Source organism: Ranitomeya imitator, chromosome 3 (genome assembly GCF_032444005.1).
Source record: "Ranitomeya imitator isolate aRanImi1 chromosome 3, aRanImi1.pri, whole genome shotgun sequence".
NCBI classification, from domain to species: domain Eukaryota; kingdom Metazoa; phylum Chordata; class Amphibia; order Anura; family Dendrobatidae; genus Ranitomeya; species Ranitomeya imitator.
Window position 1 is genome coordinate 236,853,722 of NC_091284.1, and position 19,467 is coordinate 236,873,188.

The 19,467-nt window shown below is 41.3% G+C and overlaps 1 protein-coding gene across 1 annotated transcript in view; it reads right to left on the minus strand.

Annotated features, from left to right (window-relative positions):
- Nucleotides 1–347: 347 nt before the first annotated feature.
- Nucleotides 348–19,467, minus strand: part of PLXNA2 (plexin A2) — a 354,945-nt gene continuing 335,825 nt past the window's right edge. The window contains exons 24-32 of the mRNA XM_069756297.1: nt 18,905–19,051; nt 18,374–18,533; nt 17,556–17,659; nt 13,204–13,303; nt 10,824–11,014; nt 10,051–10,220; nt 9,702–9,914; nt 9,276–9,426; nt 348–4,526 (exon numbers count right to left, since the gene is read on the minus strand). Coding sequence (XP_069612398.1) covers nt 4,431–4,526; nt 9,276–9,426; nt 9,702–9,914; nt 10,051–10,220; nt 10,824–11,014; nt 13,204–13,303; nt 17,556–17,659; nt 18,374–18,533; nt 18,905–19,051 — 1,332 coding nt within the window. The 3' untranslated portion in view covers nt 348–4,430. The remainder of the gene's footprint in view (nt 4,527–9,275; nt 9,427–9,701; nt 9,915–10,050; nt 10,221–10,823; nt 11,015–13,203; nt 13,304–17,555; nt 17,660–18,373; nt 18,534–18,904; nt 19,052–19,467) is intronic.

Sequence of the window (19,467 nt, forward strand, 5' to 3'; positions counted from 1 at the left end):
AGGGTTCTTTAACTATAAAAGTTCAGATTAAATCACTAATTAGATGATATTTTGGAACAGCGCTATTTGATGTGCTGATATTTATTCATCCTATTTCCCAGAATTAAATGTCAAATTTGATACGCTTGACGCTGTCTTAAGATAGTGCTTTTATCCTTATTTGTTTAAAACAACACATTTTTTTTCCAGTAAACTTTATTTATATATAACAATAGTACAAAGTGGGTCCTTGGCTTGCAAAATAGGAGTGTTTCATATTTACAATAGGTACACAATAATATATTAAAATAATAACAAAACTTTTTTTGTCTCCGAACATTTTTTTAAATAATTAAAACTTTCTTACATTTTTATTTTTTTCACAACAACTGTAAAAATGACAGAAAAGAAGCGAGGCAGACATAATAAAAAGAATCAGGGAGAAACAAAGACACAATTATTATACAGAAGTGCAGTGGAACTAGAACGTTGAGCGCCCCAACATTCTGCAATCTGATTGGGTGGTTTGGTTCATTAAGTGACGCCTTGAGAAAGTAGAGTATTATTTAAGGGGAAGTAATGGCACTGATGGAATTGTGAACCATCCTGATTTTGGCACAATTTTGTGTTTCCTTCATTTTGTTTGTCAACTATATTATTCCAACCTGCATCTAATTCTGAAAAGGAGATAACACCGTTAGTAGAACAGACCTACATATCTTGGCAAACAGACAGAAATGGGATATAAACAATACAGTATCATTTTCATTCAACTACCAAAAATACAGTAACTATTTGCTGCACTTTTTTATAAGTGTTTGGCAAGAAGGCATATGGTTTAACACACTCTGGAAAGCAGGAGACAAGGTGGTTTAGCACAGGCTGAAATACAGGTCAACATTTGCAAACATCAAAAACAGACAACGTCTTTGAATATGTAGGAGGTCAGCAAGGTACTGCCCAGCAATACATTACTAGATCTCCCAGCTCTATGTGGGTCTGATGGACAGGAGGTTGAGGGGGCTTTGGTATGCAGGTGTGGAGTTGGCAAGCTGCATCAGAAAGTGGGCATCATAAGTCACATTCTCCTGGTGGTACATCAAGAGTACCCTATACATAAAAGAATATATGCTGGCTAAGCAGTTCTTGGAACAATAGTGATGATTTTTTTGAAATCTATAAGAAAGACTAAGAATCCCCTGAAACTACTTACAAGCAACACCGACTTTACCACTGTACATATTAGTAAGCTAAGGAATGTTGCGACAGATCTACTGAAACCACCAATCAAATTACAAGAGGCAGGTGTTCCAAGAGCAAAAAAGTATTACACAAAGATCAAAAATAAATATCTAACGCTATTTCAAGTAATGGCTGCTGTAAACATATTTTCATTAGGAAATGACCTGGCGGCTATGTGTCTGAATACAATGAATGGTCATCTGACTAGCAGATGAGCCTAGTGGTAGAACAAGTGAGATGCCTCCTCCTCTGGTGAGGAGAGAGACAAGAAGGAATGATGACCATTGTCCAATATAGTGTTTGCTGTAGGGTAAGAGAAACGTTGCTCTAGTATCTGAAATACCTCTGGATTTCAATGCAGACCATCATTCTGAGAAGTCAAGGAGGCTCTTCATTCATAGATATAAAAAGGCCTGCCTGAGCGATAACTTCAGATTTCAATCTTTTCACTTTTACTCTGTACATACATTAGGATTTGGCCACATTGGGCTGAATCAGCACATTGTAGCTAAGCTAAGGTCAAAATGAAAGGTCACATATTATTGTGGTCATATAAGTGCACACGTTTGCATATAGAGGTCATTGGTTGTCAAAATTGATAAAAACATCTACAACAAATAAGATAATTCTTCTTTATGTTTAAAGGTCCTGGTATTAAGCCAATAGGGCAACTAAATCAGTGATAGCCCAGCACGTGTGCCCATTGTTACAGGGCAATGACCGTTAAAGAGAATCTGTCAACTACCTCATCTGAGAGCAACCTGGTGTAGGCAAAGAGAAGCTGAATCCAACGATGTATCACTTAGATTACTGGGTGCAGCAGTTGTGACACAATCAGAGCTTTTAAATTACTCACTCCACCCACATCAGGCTCTTTATGTACAGAGTCTATAGACAGTGCCCTACTTATCACAGGGGGAGGTGGCGTTGCCAGACTAACGTAGTCACAGCAATGTTAATCTCTTAGTGATAAATCCTTCACAGTTAGTAAACAACAGCACGCAGCCTGACACGTGACACATCCCTGAATTCTGTGTTTCAGCCACTCTCTCCTACTGTCTTCAGATTGCATAGCAAAAACTTACTGACAGATTCCCTTTAAGGGCTCTCCAAAAGGAACCTTAAATTGGTTATTTGACAAGGGCACATTTAACACCTATCCACAGAATTGCTGATAAATATCTGATTGCTCGGTGGCCGAACTGTTGGGACACTAAAATGGGAGGTCTTAAGCTCAATATTCCTCCTTATTGAAGTCGTGTGGTGCTTGAATGGAGCAGTGGTGTCACATACGTCAATGTCTACAGAACTGACCGAAAAAGGCATCTCAGCTGTTACTGAAGGCCCCACAGAAGCTAGGGAACAGCAGGGCGCACTAATAAGCTCTTAGCTGTAATCACGCACTGAGAAGGAACAGGGTAAATGAGACCTCCGTTTACATGATCAAACATCAATCAAACATCACATATTCTGTGAATATATGTTAATATTTAACGAGGAATAAGTTCAAATGTATTTTCAGATCATGGCAACTGTTAGTGAGCCTATCTTAGTCACATCCTAAACGTTTTATGGCTTTGTGCTGACTGTTTTAACACAATGTAGCACGTGGAAGGACCCTGTTTGTGAAACAGGAGAAAACTGTACGGTGACGTAAAACAAACACCAGGCAGTTTTCAGTGTGTTTAGGATAAAGATTGCAATAATCCTGAAATACATTTGTATTATAGAAATGCCATGAAATGACCCTATTTCATAATGAACAATAGGAAGCCACGGACAATAATGTTATGATGTCATAGGCATTGTCATCTATATGATGTACAGAAGCTGAATCTGCGTGAATTAACAATATGTTTAGCACATGTTCAACTGAAGATTTCTTAGCTGCCAAATCTTGGAAGAAATCACAAATAATAAAATATTTTCTGTTTTTATCGTGAGTTTGGGAGCCATGTTCCACAAATACAATATAATCCTTATGGACAACATCTTAAAGGAAAATGCTTTTTTAGGTCAAATATGAGCACCCATTCCTATCATGGAGATGCATTATTTTGGGGAATGAGCATCTAGTACATATTCCACCATAATAATGTACAAAGAAGGAATTACCATGTAAACGAGATGACTGAAGATACTTGTACAATGTGCAGGCTCCCATATTTAGATGACGTGTATACATAATAAATGGTATATTAGATTATTCAGTATTACCCCTGGAGATGTAAAGAACTGCCCTTCTATTCATCAATAGGAGTGGGTTAGTTACTGGTAGTATGATGGTATATGGAAGTTGGTGTAATACTGTATACGGCTTTTATGTTCATCAATAGGAGTGGGTTAGTTACTGGTAGTATTAGAGTTTGTGGTATATGGAGGCTGACGTACTTCTGTAAAATGGTCTTTAGTGTATTGTTCTGAAACATACTGCTAAGGGCTAGGTGTTTCCATGGATAGCTATAGTTTTAGCACACGAAGAAATGAAACATGGCACAGATTCATAATGTGGGTCATTTCACTTGGCTAATGGACACATGCCTTTTGCTATCAAAAATTTGCGGTTGGACCAGCTGGTGAATTTGTAGGGGGTGACCTTAAGTACAGTTCCTCAGTAGATAGCCGATGGGGCGCGAGTCCTCTGGTAGATCAGCTGGTAGTAGATACATGTTGCAAAAATCCATAGTTCTCCAATTGTTTTTCAAATCTTGAAAGTCATCCCTTGAACCAGTGCAAAATATGCCAAGTGTGGCCGCTTAAGAATTTAAATCTATGAAAATTCCCTTTGTGTTTTTCTTTCAGGGATGAAAAATAATGTACTCTTCCCCCATTAATACCCTTTCCCCAAAAAGCAATAAATAATAATAAAAATAGGAGTCTTTTTGAAGAAAAAACAAGCTAGACGAACAACCAAACCAACAAACAGCAGTTGAGTCTTCTCATGTTATGCAGTCTCTTAATTTACGTACAACATGCAATCAGCCGCCTGCTGGGCTTGTGGAAACTCCGGTGACGTCTTCAGGGTCTCAGAAGGGATGATGAATATGGAGCTGGTTTGGCTGCTCTCCTCATTCTGACTGTAGGACCTTCTGATGTTTATTGTGATTCTTCACAGTTGGAAAGAATGTCCAGGGAACCCTGCAGCTCTCTGTCGTAAGAGTCTTTGCCAGGACTCTGCCCCTTCCATGGTTAAAGAGCTGTATTGAAATTCAGCTGTCAAAACTCATGGCTGCTATCAACTGCTCCACTTTGTAGGCTAACCGGTGTCGGCGCCCCTGTTCATCCTGTTCCAAAGCTGAAATCAGCTGCAAACCAGAAGATAATAAAGGCTTTAACAATAGCACAGAGGCATTAACCCGATACAGGGGAACTTTTCCGAAATCTACATAGAATCTTTCTGGTAACCCAAATGATATACTTATATCAAGATATAGGCTGAGCTGTGTTGTTTTTATATTACTTTACAGCTAATGGGTCACTGGCATTTTTACCAAAACACAGCATGCTCTGTGTGTTTATTCCATACATGTTTCCATAGGCTTCTTTATAAGGCTTAAAAGACCTCAATAAATTATGACTATATAAGAAAAAATAACTTCAAACTCTTGTAAAAATTACATGACGTTTCTCATGAGCCAAACAAAGGTGTAAAAAAAAAGAAGCTACTGGGGAAATTTAAAATTCTCTCCACGTTTTCTAGCAACACAAAGTTGCAGGATTTGTCACAAGTGGACTTAGGGTATGTGTCCACAGGCCGGATTACATCCGGATTAGCTGCAGATTGAACGCTGCGTACAGCCGCAGCGTTCAACCTGCAGCGTTCAACCCGCAGAGTCCAGATGTTACAGAATAGTGGAGGGGATTTTATGAAATCCCGTCTCCACTATGCGTGCGAACATGCATCCCGCGGCCCTGCGTTTCCAGACATGCGGCGCGTCTTTTTAGAACGCAGCATGTCTGTTTACCTTGTGGCGACGCTCGGTCGCCGCAAGGTAAATCACAGGGCCCTATGTACAGTTAGGTCCATATATATTTGGACAGAGACAACATTTTTCTCATTTTGGTTATAGACATTACCACAATGAATTTTCAACAAAACAATTCAGATGCAGTTGAAGTTCAGACTTTCAGCTTTTATTTGAGGGTATCCACATTAAAATTGGATGAAGGGTTTAGGAGTTTCAGCTCCTTAACATATGCCACCCTGTTTTTAAAGGGACCAAAAGTATTTGGACAGATTCAATAATTGTAAATAAAATGTTCATTTTTAGTACTTGGTTGAAAACCCTTTGTTGGCAATGACTGCCTGAAGTCTTGAACTCAGGAACATCAGACGCTGTGTTTCCTCCTTTTTGATACTCTGCCAGGCCTTCACTGCGGTGGTTTTCAGTTGCTGTTTGTTTGTGGGCCTTTCTGTCTGAAGTTTAGTCTTTAACAAGTGAAATGCATGCTCAATTGAGTTGAGATCAGGTGACTGACTTGGCCATTCAAGAATATTCCACTTCTTTGCTTTAATAAACTCCTGGGTTGCTTTGGCTTTATGTTTTGGGTCATTGTCCATCTGTAGTATGAAGCGACAACCAATCAGTTTTGCTGCATTTGTCTGGATCTGAGCACACAGTATGGCTCTGAATACCTCAGAATTCATTCGGCTGCTTCTGTCCTGTGTCACATCATCAATAAACACTAGTGACCCAGTGCCACTGACAGACATGGATGCCCAAGCCATCCCACTGCCTCCGCCGTGTTTTACAGATGATGTGGTATGCTTTGGATCATGAGCTGTACCACGCCTTCGCCATACTTTTCTCTTTCCATCATTCTGGTAGAGGCTGATCTTGGTTTCATCTGTCCAAAGAATGTTCTTCCAGAACTGTGCTGGCTTTTTCAGATGTTTTTTAGCAAAGTCCAGTCTAGCCTTTTTATTCTTGATGCTTATGAGTGGCTTGCACCATGCAGTGAACCCTCTGTATTTACTTTCATGCAGTCTTCTCTTTATGATAGATTTTGATTTTGATACGCCTACCTCCTGGAGAGTGTTGCTCATTTGGATGGCTGTTGTGAAGGGGTTTCTCTTCACCATGAAGATTATTCTGCAATCATCCACCACTGTTGTCTTCCGTGAGCGCCCAGGTCTTTTTGCATTGATGAGTTCACCAGTGCTTTCTTTCTTTCTCAGGATGTACCAAACTGTAGATTTTGCCACTCCCAATATTGTAGCAATTCCTCGGATGGTTTTTTTCTGCTTTCGCAGCTTAAGGATGGCTTGTTTCACCTGCATGGAGAGCTCCTTTGACCACATGTTTACATCACAGCAAAACCTTCCAAATGCAAGCACCACACCTCAAATCAACTCCAGGCCTTTTATTTGCTTAATTGAGAATGACATAACGAAGGGATTGCCCACACCTGTCCATGAAATAGCCTTGGAGTCAATTGTCCAATTACTTTTGGTCCCTTTAAAAACAGGGTGGCACATGTTAAGGAGCTGAAACTCCTAAACCCCTCAACCAATTTTAATGTGGATACCCTCAAATGAAAGCTGAAAGTCTGAACTTCAACTGCATCTGAATTGTTTTGTTTAAAATTCATTGTGGAAATGTCTATAACCAAAATTAGAAAAATGTTGTCTCTGTCCAAATATATATGGACCTAACTGTATAGGGTGCAGCGATTCCGGGTGTGTGCAATGAAACATTATTATTTTATTATACATTTTTATAGCGCCATTTATTCCATGGCGCTTTACATGTGAATACGGGGCAAATATAGACAAATACATTAAACATGAGCAGATAACAAGGCACACGAGTACATAAGGAGGGAGGACCCTGCCCGCGAGGGCTCACAGTCTGCAGGGGGTGGGTGAGGATACACTAGGAGAGGGAAGAGCTGGCTGTACGGCTGTTCAGTAGGTTGAGGATCACTGCAGGCTGTAGGCTTCACGGAATCACCGTGCATACAGAGGGGGGTAGCGCTTTGGGCAGAGCGGGTTTTCCGCTCCGTCCAAAGCGCCGTCAATCCGGACAGTGGACATGCACCCTTAGTGTATAATTTTCCGATTTTTCTACTCTCTAACATTTCTAAACTAGTGCATGGGGCTTAGAAAAAATGTCTACCATTGTGCAACGGACATACCATAATGTACACAGCAGCTGAAACCTATGACAACCCTCACAGAGAACCCCAATTTTTTTTTAGAATACCTGAATCCTTTTATAGATATGGCACATCCTACTTAAAGGGATGTTCTCAAGTTTGAAAGGAATCCCCTAAACACTGGATAACTTTCCAATTGGGGTGCGAACGATTCCTGAATGGAGCAGTGGTTGATCATGAGTACTACTACTTGATTCACTCTTAATATATAATATACACTGCTCAAAAAAATAAAGGGAACACTTAAACAACAGAATAAAACTCCAAGTAAATCAAACTTCTGTGAAATCAAACTGTCCACTTAGGAAGCAAAACTGATTGACAATCAATTTCACATGCTGTTGTGCAAATGGAATAGACAACAGATGGAAATTATTGGCAATTATCAAGACACACTGAATAAAGGAGTGGTTATGCAGGTGGGGACTACAGACCACATCTCAGTACCAATGCTTTCTGGCTGATGTTTTGGTCACTTTTGAATGTTGGTTGTGCTTTCACACTCGTGGTAGCATGAGACGGACTCTACAACCCACACAAGTGGTTCAGGTAGTGCAGCTCATCCAGGATGGCATATCAATGCGAGCTGTGGCAAGAAGGTTTGCTGTGTCTGTCAGCGTAGTGTCCAGAGGCTGGAGGCGCTACCAGGACACAGGCCAGTACACCAGGAGATGTGGAGGGGGCCTTAGGAGGGCAACAACCGAGCAGCAGGACCGCTATCTCAGCCTTTATGCAAGGAGGAACAGGAGGAGCACTGCCAGAGCCCTGCAAAATGACCTCCAGCAGGCCACAAATGTGCATGAGTCTGCACAAACGGTTAGAAACAGACTCCATGAGGATGGTCTGAGTGCCCGACATCCACAGATGGGGGTTGTGCTCACAGCCCAACACCGTGCAGGACGCTTGGCGTTTGCCACAGAACACCAGGATTGGCAAATTCACCACTGGTGCCCTGTGCTCTTCACAGATGAAAGCAGGTTCACACTGAGCACGTGACAGATGAGACATATTCTGGAGACGCCGTGGAGAGCGATCTGCTGCCTGCACCATCCTTCAGCATGACCGGCTTAGCAGTGGGTCAGTAATGGTGTGGGGTGGCATTTCTTTGGAAGGCAGGCCGCAAAGCCCTTTGAGGTAGCCTGACTGCCATTAAGTACCGAGATGAGATCCTCAGACCCCTCGTGAGACCATATGCTGGTGCGGTTGGCCCAGGGTTCCTCCTAATGCAGGACAATGCCACACCTTATGTGGCTGAAGTGTGTCAGCAGTTCCAGCAAGATGAAGGCATTGAAGCTATGGACTGGCCCGCCCGTTCTCCAGACCTTAATCCGATTTAACACATCTGGGACATCATGTCTCGCACCATCCACCAATGTCACGTTGCACCACAGACTGTTCATGAGTTGACGGATGGTTTAGTCCAGGTCTGGGAGGAGATCCCTCAGGAGACCATCCGCCACCTCATCAGGAGCATGCCCATGCGTTTTAGGGACGTCATACAGGCACGTGGAGGCCACACACACTACTGAGCATCATTTCCTTGTCTTGAGGCATTTCCACCAAAGTTGGATCAGCCTGTAACTTCATTTTCCACTTTGATTTTGAGCATCATTCCAACTCTAGACCTCCGTGGGATATTAGCTGTAATTTACGTTGATAATTTTTAGGTTTTATTGTTCCAACACATTCCACTATGTAATGAATAAAGATTTACAACTGGAATATTTCATTCAGTGATATCTAGCATGTGGGATTTTAGTGTTCCCTTTATTTTTTTGAGCAGTGTATATAAAACAACCAGATAGCTTACATATCTGGATACGGTTTCCATTTAGTAACCGTTCAGACCCGGTCAGACATTACTCAGCTTTACCCTTCAGGCTGACACTCCTTACCTCCACACTGTATTTACTGACATACGAGTAGATCTCGTTGAGTGCACTTAGCATATTAAACTCCGATGCATGCATACGAGATTGCTCTGCGAGGTAGGCGTTCATGTCCTGGTCGCTGATGGCTGGGAGCTTCGCGATATCAGCATAATACCTGGAGACGCAGATAGATACACTTTATTCATTGTCCATTCTGATTATTACATAACAATCTCATAACAAAAAGAGCATTTTCTATTTCAGATGACTTCATAGGGTTACAAAAAATTGCCAATTCAAACAATTCCTATGTTTACAGCTAGAAACATCATGTCACAAATCTCTCAGTGATTCGCCATTTTCTATCCCGGAAGCCATTCATTTTAATAACCTGAAAACATGATTGCACATGGTACTTCTAGTAATTAGCAATGATTCTGCACAACTAACCTCTCCACCCAATTCTTGTAGTTGGGGATATCCTTGGCATAGAGCAGCTTGTTGCTGGGAGAATCTTTTCCAAGCCGGTGCTCTGAGGTGGAACATGAGTCCATGAAGGTCTGAGCCACTACAGACAAGCAGGCATCTGTGATACTGCCTTTATGGATGTCGAACACAAACTGAGGATTCTTGATAACATTCACCCAAAAGCGGAGCGGTAAACTGTGAAAAAGATGTAAAAAAAAGAGGAGGGACGATTAAAGGTCTGACAAACAAACACAATTCCACCCAGAATATCTTGGCACGTATTTGCTCATTTCAACTTCAATCACACCCTATTTTTTCCACATTGACTTACCAATTGCTTTTCCACGTGTGTCGGACATCAGTGTCATAGATACTATGCCTGTCTGCCTGTTCATCCAAGAAGTCAAACATGTACTTAATAGCAAGAGGTAGAGCACTCCCGCGGTGCACTGTACTGAACAATGTTTCAAAAAGGTCATCCACAAATTTCTGCAGTGTTCCCTGTAGCACAAAATAATCACAAATGGATATCTTATACAGATCTAGCGGTTTATCATATAGTGTACAGCAATCTAGGCAACTTTTGAATTGTGAAAGTTTTTTTTGCCATTGATACTGCTGGGATGAAAGACAACATCAAAAAATCCCCACATTTTGTGTGGTCCTTTAAATAGACTCTGTCATCAGCATAATGTAGAGTCAGAAACTGTGATCCTAGAGATGTATCACTTACTGGGCAACTTGTAGTTTTAATAAAAACTGCTGCAGATCTACCAGTTCTCTGAATGCTGAGCTCTGTATAACCCCGCCCACATCACTGATTGGCAGCTTTCTGTGTACACTGTGCGTAGGCAGAAAGGTAGGAGCGTGGTTACTTAGAGCAGGAGGACGATATGGCAGGAGACAACTGGTCCTGTAGTGATAATTTCTGGCTGATAAAACATTGATTTTATTAAAACTGTAACAAGTAGCCCAGGAAGTGACACATTGTTGGAATCAGGATCACTGCCCCTACATTATGCTGCTCTCAGATTAAGTGACAATAAGTATGCCCAGATATGACAGCAATACAGCCACACAGTTCCAGGTGAGCCCAGTGGTTACCTTGGTTGCTAGCAGCCTTGTCAAGTAGATTTCTGAAACCATCTTGCTTCCTCGGTCCCCTTCTTTCTGGTCTCCATGTTCATGATTTTTCACCAGGTGCCAAACTTTAACGCCACTCTCAAGATCTGGAGTGATCATAGGGGCACGAGACCTAAGGCTATCAGGGCTGCCGGTGTAGCGGAATGTGGAGTCTACAAGGAGCGTCAGAGAGTAATAATCAATAGATATGTTAAGGAATAAGTTATGGGGGAAATACACACATAATAATCGTTCTGACACCTGCCTGTACATTGCATGGCAGCCGGTAGCTGACTCTTTCCTACCTGTACACGTCTTGTAGAGGTTACGGGTGGAAGTGAAATGACGTTGGCCCGGAGTCACATGCCGCACTGTTAATGAGCCATAAGTCTCATTGCAGTTTAACCAGAGAAACAGCAAGAGGCTTAGCACAGCTTAGAACAGAAAGCAATATTCACCAATAAAAATGCCGTCAAATTAGAAGGCGGCAGCGGAGGTTTCATTTTAATTGTCTCTGTTGTCAAGCTGGAGCAGACACAATTATGCTGCGTAAGTAAGTGTGGATGCAGAGAGCAACGACGCTAGTGACCGCCGGACAGGGAGACTGAGCAGACGCTACTGCTTCTGTCATGGAATTATTCTTCCATTCTTCTTTACTTCATGAACATCTCCATCAGCTCCAAACAATACAGAATCCCTGTTAACATTTCCAGTGTCACCATTAATATTGCTGCTAATGTCAGAGACGTGGCGGAGCCAGAAATACGGTTTTATGGAGGCTTTTCCTGAGCGCCGAGCCTCAAATCACCGATCAGCAGCATTGTTGATTCCCAATAATATGTTGTGATGCTTTTCTTTCCACTGTAATCATGTTTGCTCCAATTTTCATAATTTACATGTTAATGAATGGGAGAGACAAATGTTACTGATACTGCCGCCTTTGCAGACGGTTAGCGGCTGAAGATTTATGTCGCTTGTGCCGTGATCTGCATAGAAACCGCTCCTGGGAATCTGTGCCGAGAGCAGTAACCCTATGTGTTCTGAAGAAGGCTGGAAGATGCCGCATTTCTTACCAGTTTATTTCTATTTTATTCAGATTTCCATCAAAATTTACTTTGGCGATAACTTATAATAATTATATTTTCTCATCCTCATATATATGGGTAAAATTGCAAAGTGCTTGTAGTTGCTATCAAAAATTCTTTCTATTTCCAAGAATGGAGGGATTTTTATTCATAGTGTTTATGGCTCGTTGACTAGGTTCCTCTTATCAGTGGTGGACGGTCTCCTTGGCAAGGAGCTTGGTGCTTAGAAGCTGTTTTCTATAGAGCTTGTACGAGCTGCTCTGAAACTGGCTAGATTGCTTGATCCAGCCATCTTCAGTGCCCCTGGACTTTTGCAATGCTGCTTCGGCTCGAGAATCAGAGAAAGCGCACAGTTCGGGACAATGGAGGAACCATGCTGCTGGTCCAAACTGTCAACCAGTCAGGAGCCCACAGAGCCCCAGGAAGCCAGGAGGCTATGGGGCGGTGCACTCCTGAAGATTGATGTTGAGAATAACCCTCTAAGGCTGGGGTCTCTCGCATCAATACCCTGCTGCCGGCGGTTCAGACCGGACCAAACAGATACATAGAAATACATGCAGCAGCACGCTCCGGTCCCGAGTGCCGGTGGCAGTGCCGGGTATTGATGCGAGAGACTCACGAGTTTCTCGTGTTGCACACGCAAGGCTCACAATTGGCATGTAACTGAAAACTGTCTCATAGCAACCAATCACATTTCAATTTTTTTTCCTTAAACTGCTCAGGAAAATGAAAGCAGCACTTTGATTGGTTGATATCAGTAACAAGGACAGAATTTCTAAATTAAGCCAATATAGGTTCTGGAAAGTATTTCTCTCAGGGAGCAACTAAAAGGCCCATAAATCTATGGAAAAACAAATCTATGAACTTTTCATGCCACATTTACTTATCGTCTCTGCCAACTATTCACTATTTCACAAGAATAACAAAAAAATAATAATCGTCTACCAACATAAATCACTACAGATTACAAGTCAGCTAGGGCTCTCTATGCAAAAAAAGTATTATTTTAAGGCATTTTTATCATTCACATGTCTATTTTCCATCAAAACTAGTAAGCCAAAACCACGAAAAAATATGTATGAAGATTTGCACATCTTTCAAGCTTAGGACCCCTTTGCTTAAATACTGAAACAAAATGTTGACCAAAATGGGTGACAACTGCCCTGTCTATAATATATCAGGTATACGCATTTATACTGCGCTGAGCAAATAATGTCCAAAGAGCTCAGAACATCTCCGCTTGCGGGTCATGAACTGATTGATATGCAGACTCTTACCGTATCTGCTGATGGAGGTGCGGGATATGCTTGCGGAAGCTGGGATGTTATATGATGAGGTTTGCTTCGGGACAAGAGCCACTACTGAACGATCAGAAACCTGCAAAAAAGTAATGCCGTCATTAGAGATATTATTTCACTCTCATATGAGGCCAAGGAACAGAAGTTTCAATAAAATTTCCAATTATTAGACTGTTAGTTAAAGGTCACATATCTGATTTATCCAAAATCACCCAAAAGCGTTATTGCTTCCAAAAAAGACAACCCCAATAAAAGGTAGCAGAGATTTTTCTAGAGGGGAGAATACTTTTATTCCCCTTCATGATGTTTACCAATCACAAGCAGGAGGCAGGATGAAAAGGAAAAAAAAAAAGAACACACCCCTAGCAAAGGTCAGAACATGTTTTCTCCTGTGAGACATGTAATGACAGACTACCCTTCTCTCTTCTCACTTGTCTCATATCTGGCATCTACTGTGATTACAAGCAGGGGAGGGGTTGGGAGTAGAACAGAGCTGTGTGTCATTACAAACAACTGCAGCTCTCATCCCATGGCACAGTCAGTGTGGGGAGAGTTCAGCAAAGCTGACAGTGCCATGGGATGAGAGCTGCAGTTGCAGAGGTAACTGTATTGACACACAGCACTGTTCTAATTCACTTCTTGATGCCTCTTTCTCATGATTTCTCAACGCCATGCAGGTAAAAAAGTTACTGTCCTCAGAGACGAATCTCTGCCAATGACGATGATTGGCCATAGTGTAAATTAGAATCTAAATCCTCTGATCTAATATCTCTGCAACAGAGATGAGAAACAAAAAAATACATACGTATTATTCAGCTCTGCAGTTACTATTCCATGATGTGGTCAGTTTAACATGCTTAAACTGGTGAAAGGTTCTATTTAACATCCAAACCAGTAGATAAATAATATCAGCTGTAAACTTTATGGCATCTGTCTTGTACCTAAGCAGCGAATAATGATGGTGAAAGCAGATCACAGGCAAATAACTAATATAGGGTATATCATAAAGCGACATCAAGTGTACATCCAGGCCTGTCAGCAATGAAAGATTAAGTGGTCTAACAAGGGTTCATACCCTCAGTCAATAACATTTTTATGCCTTGTGCTATGATTTTAACCTTTATTGTTGGAAAGTCTCCCTGATTGTCGCTTCCGATACAAGTCGGAGATATATTTTTTTACAAAACAATAGCACTGCTGTGAGTGATCATGTGTCGTCAGATAATGTGACTCATTTCCTCACATGAAGTGATGTTTGTATTAGGAGCGTTTCCATACAGCCCAGCCCAGAATCCAAACAAGAAGTGCTCAGAGATATGTCATGTGAGGGCCTAATCGCGTGTGAGAACCGCAGTTTTCAGCACTTTTTTAGCCTCTTTCATTTGCAGCCCCATTTTAAAGATGGAGAGTGCGGCTGATTTAATTAAGGCTGGAGCACAAAGAGAATAAGCAGCTATCATAATGTTATGGACCATAAAGCATTCTTATTAAACCATTTTTTATTCTAACCGGTTTTATGAACTTTATAAAAATGTGATTTATGGGAAGACAAGCAATAAAGCCATCTTTCGCAGGTTTAAACTGCCTGTCTCTCTATTACATCCGGAGGATTAATTAGGCAAAAGTCAAACTGTAGATGAGTATTAGTGCTAACGAGATTCTCCTATCTGAAGGTTCACGTTTTATCCTCTCCATGTGGTCTTCCTAGATCTTAAGAACTAAATGTAACTCAAATGTATAGAGTAAGACTTCTTTTGCACAATGGAGGGATTATGCTTGGGTTTTTTAGTAAAAATTTGGAAATGCTGACACTTGATCATTACTTTTTCATTGGACTAATTAGCAGTGCCCTCGCTGGTGATAAAATGGCCACTATGTAACATTTCAGGCTTCTCTACCCAGCAGAGAGCAAGAAATCAGTTAACTGCAGTTATAAGGACACAGAAAAAAATGCCAGAAACAGGAGAAGATACATTATAGATGACCTTTAACTAAGATATTTGATCTTTAGCTAAGGTATTATTATATTTCAACTCATGGGGTGAAGATTTTAGACATTTTTAGAAATTCTCACTTGTCCCTCGTGCACCAGACTGCAATAAAGGTCTATAAACCTCGGAGTAATAATACAGTGCTCATAAAGGGGTATGGGGCTATTCCTTATACATGAGGCCTAAGGCTATGTGCACACGATGCGGATTTTGCTGCGGATCCGCAACAGTTTCCCATGAGTTTACAGTACAATGTAAACCTATGGGAAACCAAAAACACTGTGCCCATGCTGCGGAAAAAAACGTGCGGAAACGCAGCGGTTTACATTCCGCAGCATGTCAATTCTTTATGCGGAATCCGCAGCGGTTTTACACCTGCGCCATAATAGAAAACCGCAGGTGTAAAACCACAGTGGAATCCGCACAAAACCGCGGTAAATCCGCAGTAAATCCGCGATAAATCGGCAGGAAAAACGCAGTGTTTTTGCCCTGCGGATTTATCAAATCTGCTGTGGAAAAATCCGCAGTGGACCATTCTACGTGTGCACATAGCCTAAATGTCTTGCTCATGTGTAGAGATGAGAGAGCTCGAACTTTCAAATTTGGGGTTCGCACGGTGCTGAACTCCGAACACAGACTTATCCCAGAAGTTTGTTTTGGTGTTCGGATAGAGAGACACTCTGTGGGGGTACTCGGCTTCTTTTGGCAGCCCCCTAGCCCTTACTTCGACCATCTTACAGCCCCAAAGTTCGGGTCCCCATTGACTTCCATAGGATTCGGGTTCAAGTTTGGGTAGAGTTCTGGTATCTTTGGACTAAGATTCGGTTGAAGCTGAATATCCATGGGTCAGCTAATCCCCTTTCATGTGTCCACAAATATTGCTCTGTGATTGAACCTTTGTCAAACTATGCACTTTACTTAGAAATCATGCATTACCAGATGGATTTCTGACGGAAAACTTGCGAGTGTCAATTCTAATCAAGACGAGCCACCAGCAATCCTTTTAGAAGTAATGACAGGGTCCCCCAATAAAGAGTCACCACATTAAACACAACTCATCTAATTTCATAGGGTATTGAATGTGGAGATGTGAAACCTCAGCTAAGTGGCAATGATGCTGCATTTTTGCTGATCCCTCACTTAAAGTAATAAGCCTGTAACAGAATTAAGTCTAACTCGAGCGCCCTTTCAGCAGGAATTAATGCACTTCTTGGGTCCCTATCGGTTATAGATTATGTCCGAAGTGCATTACATTAGAAATAGCCAAAAGTCAAGTGTTCCCATTCATGATGGAAAATTAATATACAGATGAGTTAAAGGCCTATTCACACCACACATTTGTATCTCACGAAAAATTACTTTTTGTTTGGTCAATTTGTTGGTTGAGAATCAGGTTTTTGTGAGACAGGAGCATGTAGTATGAGCACAGGTTATATAGCGGAAGAGTAATCACTTGGGGAAAACAAAGGCTTATTGGTGATCTTATTACAATGTACAAGTGTATGAAGGGACAGTACAGAGATCGTTCTAATGATCTCCTAATCCTGCAATGATGACCATGGAAAGAAGGTTTAAACTTAAATAGTCGGGAAGGAATTTTTCTCGACTTTGAGGCTGTTAGCATTGGCCTCGTATAGTTTGGCCTTCCTCTGGATCAGCATGTTAGACTTAGGGTACGGGCACACGGTGTCTATTTCAGGCAGATTCCGCCTGGAAAAGCCCTAAACAATAATTAATATATGCACGGCACTGTCAAAGTGACTTGCTGTGCACAAGTTCAGTCTTTTAGAACGTCTTATGACCCCTTGAGGCTACGGAAGCCGTGAAGTGGTTAAAACAAGTGACCTGATCATTCTTCAGGCATTTTCCAGAAGACCCCATTATATTATATAGATCTATAAAAAGAAGAGATGCCAGCACAACAGCCAACGAGAAAATGATTAAAAAGATGCATCAGGAAAAACACACTGTAGAGAGAAGATACATCTTTTATTGGCCCTACATTAGGATATGTCACTTTATTGCTAACATTTCAATTACAGGTAATTTATTTGGTGGCACGGTATGGATAATTAACGGATTTAATAGATCACTATAAAAGAGCAAGATACCACTGCTGGATTTTTGTTTTCCTCTCATTGACAGACCTCAAAAGTTCCTCCTTGACAGCACTCCCGACCTGGTCATTCTTAACATCATTGGTCTCCAACTGGGAGTCACCAACCGTGCTGGAACTACAACTCCCAGCATATTGTAACTAAGCGCTTTGATTGCAGCTTGATAAGCACAGATCTACTACTCGGGATCACACAAATCAGAATTCATGTGTAGCTAAAGTACCTGGTAGTGCATGAGTGTGTTCAGTCTTTTCCAGTCTCCTTCTATCTTGGTTGTGATGTCTTCATCTTGTAGGACCACCCTTGCTATGCGCCCTTGTCTCCATTCTGTTTAGGGGGTGACACAAAAGACAACTCATATATGATCGAATGCCTGACTACTCTGCACGTTGTCTGAGCTCGTAACGAAATGCAGAAGCAGCTGGACCCGTCATGGCCACGCAGGAATGAATGCCCCTTAGGGTTTTTTCACACATTAGTCTTTTTGATACGTATGCTATCTGCCATTTTGCGTAAAGATCAAAGACCCATTACAATGAATGTAGTTTTTTTTTTGCAAACTAAATTTCAGCAATGAAATAAAATAAAATGGTGACATGTCCTACTTTGTTACGTGTTATGGATCAAACTCGTCAATGGCCCCGTGATAAAAAAAATGGCTACCACATAGATGTCACTATGTGCTGCCTGTATATTACGGTTTATTGTGTAGGAGAAGATAAGATTTTTTTTTCTCTTTATGATAAAAACAGATGCTTCAAAAATTGTAAAAACTGTCACAAGGAACAAAAATGGCTCCAGCACAATGAAAAAAAAAAACCCAGACCATTTTTCTGATGTGTGAAACCAATAAGGCATCGATCTGAAAGGAAAATCTTAAAATTGCTGGTGGATTCGGAAATGAGCCTAACATTTCTTCCAATTGTTTATCTCCTTAAGATCTGAATTATGGCATACAGAAGGTAAGAGAATGTGATCATCGTGGTGTCCGTGACTTAGGGTGCGATTCCAATCTAATTACTATGTAACTGTGGAGCATACCCAAGTCCATGTCCACAGCTCTCGGCCGCTGAGAATACGGCACGTTCTTGTAGACCGCATCCAAGATCTTCTCCTTCACCTGAGTGATAGTGTCACAGTTTAAGGCCTTTACCGGTATCTCTGGGCTATTTTCATTGTCCGGGTTCACACAGTTCAGGATCTGCAGGGAAACAATGAGTGAAATGGTTAAATGAAGTGGAAATGTCACTAGACCAGGCCTATGCTGCTGACACCTGGGAGACCTGTTTAGTTAACACTGCAATCAGCTGCCATAAGAGAGCATTTAAAGGGTATATTCACATGTGCCAGATTTGTTGAAGAGTTTTGTGCGACCTTAATTCATGCACAGCTACAGAAAGAACCCCAAGTATAGAAAGGGTTTTATAGCTGCTGTCATTTCTACATCTGCCACATGTGAATGTATCTACAGTGTAGAATGAATGTCATTTTGTGAGATCTCCCACAGAGGGCAGCAGCGCACTGCTTTATGTAACTTAGCTGCTCCCTCTTGTGGACGATTACAATAATTACCAGTGTTTTGTACTCAATCTGCTGACGGATCAGCTTATCTTCACTCAATGAATAGCGGGCTTCTCCAGTGATTGAATCGATAGGTCCTTTTTCCATCTGCTGCTTAATGGCACAATGTAACATAAACAGGGGCTCCCCTGCACATTCCTAAAAAAACAAGAAAATAACCATTCATATCCCATCAATGATTTAAATATAATTTAAAATCCTAAAATACTTTACAACTGATGTTGTTTTTAACAACAAGCCTAGGAAAGAGTGAATAAATCTTCAATTAGGAGAAGCGTGCAGTCATAGACACATTCAGACATCCATTTTCCATGTACATGTTCTATCCATATTTATCATAGATAGAGCACGTATCCATTATGATCTCTGGAGGTGTTCACATGCTCCATTTTTTTTGCAAACTTGTTTGCAGAAAAAAAAACGGAGCAATATCGTTTTTTTTTTTTACGTGAGCTACAAATCATTGCCAACCAAGTCTATTGGCCAGTGAGAAATCACTGACAGCGAGCACTGTCATTAGTGTGCAATCTGTGTGCTGTCTATTCTTAACATTG